Source organism: Triticum aestivum, chromosome 5B, assembly GCF_018294505.1.
Source record: "Triticum aestivum cultivar Chinese Spring chromosome 5B, IWGSC CS RefSeq v2.1, whole genome shotgun sequence".
In the NCBI taxonomy this organism is placed as follows: domain Eukaryota; kingdom Viridiplantae; phylum Streptophyta; class Magnoliopsida; order Poales; family Poaceae; genus Triticum; species Triticum aestivum.
The window spans coordinates 677,340,066-677,349,920 of NC_057807.1; the positions used below are offsets into that span (position 1 = coordinate 677,340,066).

General features: G+C 43.1%; 1 protein-coding gene across 1 annotated transcript; it reads right to left on the reverse strand.

Annotated features, from left to right (window-relative positions):
- Nucleotides 1-3,696: 3,696 nt before the first annotated feature.
- LOC123117600 (uncharacterized) lies at nucleotides 3,697-5,612 on the reverse strand. The gene is made up of 2 exons (XM_044538321.1): nucleotides 5,277-5,612; nucleotides 3,697-4,851 (listed from the first exon to the last, which is right to left on the reverse strand). Exons 1-2 carry the CDS (start codon nucleotides 5,499-5,501, stop codon nucleotides 3,943-3,945), a joined length of 1,134 nt encoding a protein of 377 aa, XP_044394256.1. The 5' UTR covers nucleotides 5,502-5,612; the 3' UTR covers nucleotides 3,697-3,942.
- Between the last annotated feature and the right edge of the window lie 4,243 nt (nucleotides 5,613-9,855).

The following is a 9,855-nucleotide window of genomic DNA, read 5'->3' on the forward strand; positions in this document are numbered from 1 at the left end:
GAAAAATAGTAGAAGTTTCTAAATTGACTTAATTGCCTGAACTTTCTGAACTATTGGCATTTTATGAACTTGCAAATTACCAAATTGACTTAACTTTTCTGAACTTTCTCGGTTAAATTGACTGAACTTATTTAGTTAAATTATGTCTGCAACCTGCAAATTACCAAATTGTGTCTGAACTAAAATTTATCAAATGAATTAAAGCACACAACTGACAACACCAACAACATACTTAATTTATCAAACTGCACTTAAATTGCACTATATAGAGCACATAGATTCTAGTATACTAAAGTTACACTTAAATGGCACAAAAATGTCAAATACTAAAAAAAACTGAAATGACTATTTTTTTACTAACCTTGTCTCCACAAGCTAGGAGCCTCCAGCCACTATCAACTGATTCAAATGCCACGAGCTTCTAACGGACAGATCGATACTCACATCTGGCAGGAAGATCTGTAGCCAGGACTCTACATTCTTGTAGAAAAATGGTGGGTGATGGCCAAAAGAAAAGTAAATACTTTCAATTGAGTTCTGATTAAAATTCCGCCTTTCCCCCACAAACCCTAGTTATGTGAGATAACTCCGGGACAGAGACTAAGCTGGCTGGTCATGGAGTCATCATCAGATGAGCTGGAAAGATCATCCCACAAAACCATTGATGTGGTGCTGGAAGAGGAATAGAGGGAGAAGAGGAAGAAGGGGAGCATTGCAAGAAGAGGAAGAAGGGGATCTGGTGGTGGACAAGAGGAAGAAGAAGGGGATCAAAGAAAAAAGTGGGGACCAAAACATCACATAGAGTGCAAATTGTTGGGTGGCGGGGTGCTAACTCCCTGCAAGTTCCTGGGTGCTGATTTACCTCTTTCAGAATGGTTGTTTAGTTTAGTTTAGTTCCAGCTATCTGAACAACCTTTTTCAGTTAAGTTCAGTGTAGTTATCTAAAACATTTTCAGTTTAGTTAAGCTTAGTGGTTCATAAATAAGTTTCTGAAGTTGTTTTAGTGTAGTTATGTTTAGTGGTCTAGTCAAACTTTAGTTCTCCAATTTCCAATGCTTTTTTTGTGTTCCCGCTTCAGTTCCCAAAGGCATCCACTACCTACTCGCATTCACTCTTGGTGCACGTTGGTGGTAGTGGTGGAATATGAAAGACAAGGTCATGCCCTAAATGGAGGATGTGAAAACCAGCGATTGCACAAACTATGGCAAGAAGGGATGCGGCGTGTGGCCTATATAATGAAATCAAAGAGAGTTACACTTTTGAAATTTATTAGTAAAAGGAGAGCTTACAAAAAAGAGGAAGTACTATTACCTAGGGCCATATGTTGCTGCCACGACGAGCTTCGTGGTTCTGAAGGAGGTGGTGGACATGGATCCTGACGGTGCAAGGAGGGACATTGAGGGAATTGTGCTGCATATAGAACGCAAGATCCGAAGAGGGTGTATATGTAACAATCACGTAAATACCTCATAGCTTATTATCAAGATGTCTCAAGCCGTGCTCTATTGTGGCAGAGGATGCCGCCTCTCAACGCTGCACCTTAAAGTGGTAACCTCCTCACACACCTCGATTGTCAAGTCACCCTATAGATGTAAAATATGGTTAAGGGTTACCTCCTCTTGGGCACTTTATGACTAAGATTTCACGTGGTATGAGAGCCGGTACGAGCTCTAGCTCTCCTACCAGACGTCATCTTCTCCTCTGGAAGTTGAATTACATCTGATCTTGGCTGGTACAAGGGTTGGTATGAGCATGTCTACTTGTACCAGAACCCATCTTCTTCCCCGGATAGATCCGGTGTTGGCGTTATCGTACGCTACAAGCCCGGGTATGAGCGGACACTACATCATCTCCCCTGGATTCTTCTGTTGGTCTGAAGGGTTGGTACGACTGCAAGTATGTTGCGGCCACTCCTTTATTTACACACACACACAAAACAAAACAAAACAAAACTTACACTACCTTATTTCCATGGGTTGCCTCCCATGAAGCGGTTTGTTTTTGGTCGTTTAGCTCAACCACATTAGTGATTACTTGTCATTGGGAAACGAACACCCAATCAATAACTTCTTGCATTCAACACAATTCCATCTCCATTGTAGATATTCCTCTTCTTCTTCCTAGGAAAATGTTTGACAAATGGATCTCGAGAAGGGAGATCAAATAGAACATTTTCTTCAAACACATTGTTTAGCTTTAACTGTTCTAAAAATGTTCATCTACCTAATATAATAGGTGCAATGCGATCCTCGGGCATATCACAAAAAAGAAAAGAGAAAGTTTACACTAGAAATTTTGCAACATGGCATAGTTGACGCCACCCAAAGTTTCGCCATTCGCAGAAAAGAAGCAACAAGTATGAAGTTACCACAAATGCATCGTAGTCGATAGAAACGTTGTCTTCTACTAAAAGAACATTGCCGAAAAGGTTGGAATGAATCCAAAAAAATCCAAAATGTTATTTTGCAATGAATTTTGGCGACATTATCTAGGTACTAGATCGAGTGTTGATGTATAGTCGTACCGAGTGTAGCACTACTACCATATAGTGGACCACCTTGCATTGAGGGCCTTCTACATCCAATTGTAACCTATAATTTTGGAATAAAACTTCTTTTTACCCTGTAAAAACTGTTGGAAGCTACTAGGTTTATTTTATACCGACGCGTCTAGCACTACTTTTCAAGCATGGTACAAAGTCTTAGTTTTCGCTTCTTTCCTCCTCGACAAGAAAAACCATAGGCTTTCCTTCTCCCCCCATCGGCGCTGCCGCCGGTCCACCCCATCTATGATATCCTTTGGGCCATGGAGGTGTTGAGGACCTCGGCCCCATGCTCGCAGGAGGGACCTTGCTCTCGTTCTTGTAAGGTTCAACATCCTGATGGTGCGTCTAGTGTCGTTAGAGGGCGTATGGAGGTGTGTCTCTGTCGGATCTCGTGGGATTCATTGGTACTGGTCTTTGGTGGATCCATTTGGATCCGGTCTTTGTTGGTTTGTTTACAAGTTTGTTCCTTATAATCTACGACTTTCTTCATCGACAATGGTTGCTGCTCTGGTGTGCTGGTCCTATGAGGTCTTAGCATCATGAATTTCCGACTGGCCTACAAGGTTTGTCCGGCTCCTGTAAGAAGGGGCGATGATGGCGGCGCGCTTTCGGCTCACTCCAGTGCTTGTAGTCGTCGTTGGGTGGTCTATGGACCTGGTTGTAATTTTTGTTATCTCTTTTGTTCTTTGTACTGCCATAATTAATTATGAATAAACTAGAACTTTCTCCCATGAAAAGAAAGTACCCCTTCCGTTTGAGGAACAACTAATTCCAGACGAAGGAAGTATCTATTTCCCTTCTTCTTAATAGAGCTGTATTTAGAGTGATGCAAACATTGTGAATTCAATTGCTTTACGTGCACGTATGCTAAGCGCAACAAAGCTACTGGGTTCGTTGACTATTTTTTCAAAGAATTAGCAGAAGCTCTGGCGCCACAGTTCAAAAAAGTATACAAGGTAGCTCCATCCATTGACAAATTAATTGCATTCTTCCGGTTCCATCCGGGGCCAGCAATCATGCATCAACCATTGAGAGATCGAGCATATATGCAGGTAATCTGTATGCATGTATTTTAGATTTCTGTCGCATCATTCAGGCACGCATATGGCTGCACTGAATTAGGGGAGCGTGTGCAATGGAATTACCCGCAGGAAAACAGTGGCTGCATCACACCATTACGATTAGACGACACCTTTTAAGAAATTGATCCAGTTCGATCTAACGGCCAGAAAACACAGTTAAAACAGTACAGTATACACACAAAAAAGATGCGACAAACAGTTGTACACTGCAACTCAGCACCAATACTGAGCAGACTAAGCTGAGCTAACTAGACTAAATTAAACCGCCGAGACTAAGGCACTACGACATCATCAGCGACTTGAGTGACCGGGCTTTTACAGGCTTCCTCCACCTCTTCTTGAACGGGGCCTTCCTCTTGGTGCCGCGGGGTTGTTCGCCATTGCAGCCAAGCGCTTCCTCGTCGCTGCTCTCCTCGTCCCAGCCTGCGATCCCAGTGGTGCCGTCTTTGCCCGTAGGCTTGTCGACCACACGTACTGATGCCACTGCTTCTTGATGGTTTGAGTCATCAGCTTGTTCCTGACCTGCAGTAAAATTAAGTTGCATTTCGGACTGTGCCTCCTCTTTTGATGGTTTAGCAGGCAGTGGAAGTTCCTGCACGCCACATCACTGCTCTCCTTGTCACAGCCCACCATCCTAGCGGTGCCAGGCTCGTCGACGACGTGTGCTGATGGCGGGAGCACTGCTTGATGGTCTGATTCATTCACTTGTACCTGACAAGCACTAAAATCAAGTTGCATCTCAGATGGTGCCTCCTCTTTCAGAGTTTCAGCAGGCAGAATAGGTTCTGGCACGCTATCACTGCATGACGTGCGGCGCTTTTTGGTGCCGGGGCCGAACCCCGCATAGTAGTAGAACCCCTCGCCCAGGTCGATGTCGGGCCTCTTTCTACGTGGCTTGTCGCTGACGGGGGGCTTCTGGTCCAAGTGGTACGGGCAGTAGGAGTTGGGCTCACTCGCGGGCCGCTGGCAGCACCACCTCTTGTCGCCTTTCTTCCGGCACCTCCACACTCCTTTCTGCACTTTGAACCCCTTATTTGGCTTCGGCTTCCTCTCCATCTTTTCCACAGCTTTGTGCAGTTTCAAGATGACCCCGTCAACCATATCTACGGCCAAGTCTTCCTCCTCCTTGATGGAGCCGGTAGGCATGGTAATGCTTGCTGGGAAGAGCCAGCTACCTCGCCAGGAAACACTCATGAAGCAAGTCTCCACGAAGAGTTTCTCCACCTGAATGAAATGGTAATTCGGAAAATACACGTCAACGAACGAGAAAATAGCCAGCTGCTACCTGCTACTGCTGTTGCTGAACTGAAATGTGGGGCGGACGGGTAAGTAGGGCTCGACAGATGAACTTGCAGTTGCAGGCCGATTAGCCACCGCGGCGCCGCCAGCCGGTCACAGATTAGTGCGAGGAAACTAACTGACGCGCCCTACTGCTAGACCTTGACGCCGCTCCACGGGCGCGGGGGGAGCGGAACCCTAGCGACATGCTCCAGACCCCGAAAGGTAACCTCCGCAGAGGAGGTAGCGAGGCGGAGATGCTAGCTGCTAGCTACACAGCGTCGCAGTAATCCGCAGTACATACAGCAAGCTGCGGCCAGGCAGGAGAGCACGGAGCAAGAAGCGAGGGGGTCGGGTGGTGAGGAAATTACCTGGGGATCCGAGAAGTCGAGCTGCGCCATGAGGTCCCATGGCGACCGGCTGAGCTCGCAGCAGGGCTCCCCGCCGGAGGAGGTCTTCGGCCCCACGAACCCGGCGCGGGATTCGTGGGCTGGGGCTCGGGCTGGCGGCGGGGGCGGCTCGAATCGGGGCGGCTCCGTGCAGGAGGCGAATGCGGCGGAGTCAAGCAGGCGGGAGGCGGACCTGCGGATCCGCATGGCGGGCGGGGAGGGGCGAGGCGCGAGGGGAGCTCGGGATCTGGAGGGATAGGGAGCAAGGTAGGGTTTGAGATTTGTGAGAGGTAGCAGCAGGATGTCGATACGAGAGGAGGCCGCTGCAGAGGACGAAGGCTTTAGTGTGACTGTGTGAGTTCGAGCAGGGGCCCACTCGTCAGTGAAGCCGCCGATTATTTACAGAGTGAGTGCTGGACATGTGTACGGCCCAAATTTTATGCGCATACCTATTTTTTTTCGGAACGCCCATAGGTCCCGAGCGTTCTGGATTTAACCATGGCAAAACGAATGATTTTTTTTTTGTAATTTACTACTCCCTCCGTTCGGAATTACTTGTCTCGAAAATGGATGTATCTAGAACTAAAATACATCTAAATACATCTATTTCTACGACAAGTAATTTTGAACGGAGGGAGTAATAAAAGGACCTGTGTGTTGCAACGAAAAAAAAATATCAAAATCTCCAATGACAATGACCAAATTTTGTTCACAACTTATCGCATGATTTTGAAACAAATGCAAGAAAATGTATCTTTTTTAAAATTTATTCACAAATTGAAGCAATGTTTACATTTTTAAAAAAATATCATGGTTGTCAAAAAACTTGGTATTTCAAAAAACAATATCTTGGTTGTCAAAAATCTTGGTATTTCTGAATTCCAATAAACATCTTTTTTTTAAACATACTATGATATTCCGATCCACCTTGGCAGTTCATTCTTCAAAATTCACGCGGGTATATAGTCACAAAGACTCAGAAGCATTACAATTAAACTACATACCTTCGATCATTCGTGAGAAGTTTTTCGAATTTGGGAACATTTTTTTACTATTTACAAACATTTTGTTAAAATTGTGAACCATTTTTTTCATTTTGCAAACGGTTTTTAAGCATTTTCTTTTGAATCGGCGAACAATTCTACAACAGACATTTCAAAATTGGTGTTTTTTTAAATACAAGAACATTTTTTGAAATGCATGAACATTTTTTGGATCAGCATAAATTTTATGAATCAATAAACTCTTTTAGAATTCACGATTTTTTTAAAATTTTAGGACATTTTACACAATGCATGAACATTTTTTGAATTAGCAAATATTTTGTTTAATTTCATTTATAATTATTAATACACGGTCCTTTTTTAAAAATTATGAACTTATTTTATTTTAATAAAAAAATTCAAAATTGCAAACATTTTTTTGAATATGCAAACATTTTTTTGAATATGCAAACATTTTTTTGAATATGCAAACAATTTTTGAAAAATCCCGAGCATTTTTTGAACTAAAAAACATTTCAGGTTTTATTGAACATTTTATTTAAAAATTCTCCTTTTTTATATTTCAAAAGTTTTTTAAGTTCCAAATTATTTAATGTAGAAAAAAAGGAACATAAAAATTAAAATAAAAAATAAAAATAAAAAAACAGGCGCCCGCATGATATGTCTGCAACGTATCTATTATTTTGATTGTTTCATGCTATTATATTATCTGTTTTGGATGTTTAATGAGCATTAATATGCTATTTTATATTATTTTTTAGACTAACCTCTTAACCGAGGGCCCAATGTCAGTTTCTGTTTTTTTTGCCTATTTTAGAGTTTTGCAGAAAAGGAATACCAAACGGAGTCCATAAGGAATGAAACCTTTGCGATGATCTTTTTTGGACCGAAAGCAAACCAGAGGACTTGGAGGTGAAGTCGGAGATGCAACGAGGTGGCCACGAGGCAGGAGGGCGGGCCCAGGGGGTAGGGCACGCCCTCCACCCTCGTGGGCCCCTCGTAGCTCCCCTGACCTAGTCCTTCACCTATATATATATACTCTTATACCCTGAAAACATCCAGGAGAGCCGCGAAACCACTTTTTTCCACCGCCGCAACCTTCTGTACCCGTGAGATTCCATCTTGGGGCCTTTTCCGGCGTCTTGCCGGAGGGGGATTCAATCACGGAGGGCTTCTACATCAACACCATTACCAATCCGATGAATCGTGAGTAGTTTACCACAGACCTTTGAGTCCATAGTTATTAGCTAGATGGCTTCTTCTCTCTCTTTGATTCTCAATACCATGTTCTCCTCGATGTTCTTGAAGATCTATTCAATGTAATACTCTTTTGTGGTGTGTTTGCCGAGATCCGATGAATTGTGGATTTATGATCAAGATTATCTATGAATATTATTTGGTTCTTCTCTGAATTCTTATATGCATGATTTGATATCTTTGCAAGTCTCTTCGAATTGTCGGTTTAGTTTGGCCTACTAGATTGATCTTTCTTGCAATGGGAGAAGTGCTGAGCTTTGGGTTCAATCTCGCGGTGTCCTTTCCCGGTGACAGTAGGGGCAGCAAGGCACATATTGTATTGTTGCCATCAAGGATAAAAAGATGGGTTTTTTATCATATTGCTTGAGTTAATTCCTCTACATCATGTCATCTTGCTTAATGTGTTACTCCGTTCTTTATGAACTTAATACTGTAGATGCATGCTGGATAGCGGGCGATGTGTGGAGTAATAGTAGTAGTTGCAGGCAGGAGTCGGTCTACTTGACACGGACGTGATGCCTATGTTCATGATCATTGCCTTAGATGTCGTTATAACTATGCGCTCTTCTATCAATTGCTTAGCAGTAATTTGTTCACCCACCGTAATATATGCTATCTTGAGAGAAGCCACTAGTGAAACCTATGGCCCCCGGGTCTCTTTTCCATATTATTAAATCTCGTTTACATCTTGCTAGTTTCCGACCTACTATTTTGCAATATTTGCTTTCCAATCTATAAACCAAAAATACCAAAAATATTTACTTTACCGTTTATCTATCTCTATCAGATCTCACTTTTGCGAGTGACCGTGAAGGGATTGACAACCCCTTTATCGCGTTGGTTGCAAGTTGTTGATTGTTTGTGCAGGTATTCGGTGACTTGTGCGTCGTCTCCTACTGGATTGATACCTTGGTTCTCAAAACTGAGGGAAATACTTACGCTACTTTGTTGCATCACCCTTTCCTCTTTAAGGGAAAACCAGCGCAAGCTCAAGAGGTAGCAAGAAGGATTTCTGGCGCCGTTGCCAGGGAGATCTATGCCAAGTCAAGCCATGCCAAGTACCCATCATAAACTCGTTTCCCTTGCATTACATTATTCGCCATTCGCCTCTTGTTTTCCTCTCCCCCACTTCTAAAATGATTTTCGAAAACCTTTGCTTTTTCTTCGCCCCTCTTCCGTTCGTCTCTTTTCGCTTGTTTCTTATGCACTTGTTTGTTAGATTGGTTTGTTGCCATCATGTCTGAAACTGGGGAGGTTATCGTTGAAAATCTTGAAGAAACACTTGAGTCTTTCTCTTTGAATCATGAAATTGAAACTCCACCTAATTACAAAACGAAAATCTTTTGCATGGGGGACGGTAATATTATTGGGAAAAGTATTATCCAAGAATTTTTTTGATTGCACGGGATCCATGCCTATTAATAAAAAGTCTATTCTTCTTGAGACCAACTGTTATGCAGATGCCATTGTTATGCTTGTACCTTGAGGCTTTTGAGGAGTTTGATTGGATTACTAGAGGAATTTATGTAGGATTCAATAGAGATTGATTGAATAAAATGATGAAGGAACCCATTAGAAATGAACTACGCATTTTATATGATGATATATACGATGATGATCCCGACTATGGGTTTATGAATGTTAAAATTACAAATCAAAGTCCTTTCCATGATTTAAGTTCTTTTAAAAGGGAAATAAGGGAAAGGATAGATTTGCTAAGACAAGCTTTGGAGGATTCGATGAGGAAAGAATTGCATATTGAAGATAGCAATACTTAGATCTATCACTACAAAAAAAAGACACATCCGTGACATTTTGGGCCGAACGAATTTTTTTCCTGTCATACATATGACACTTCTATGACGATAATTATGACAAAACCCAGTATCATCATAGATGTGGTGGGCTCCTACTTCTATGACAAAAAATCATGACAGAAAATGGGCTTTTCATCTTGGGCGGGCCGGAGACGCAGCTGCATGACATTCTTTGGGCCGTCCATGACGGAAAAAACCGTGGTAGAAGCGAGGGGGAGGAGAATTTCGGGGAGTTGCCGGTTACGGTGGGAGGTCGGGGGCGGAGCGATGCGCGTTTCTCTCGTACGTACGCGTGTGTGTGCGAGGCGTTGGCTCTAACTGAAGCCGAGCGAGGCGTTGGGCTCTAACTGAACCCGAGCGATTGCACTGCAGGCTACACGTTACTGAATCCGAGCGATCGATCGATGGCTGTCAACTGAACCCGATGGAGCGATTCCTTCACTACTGCTGCTAACTGGAGCTGATTGATTGGATGAATAGTGA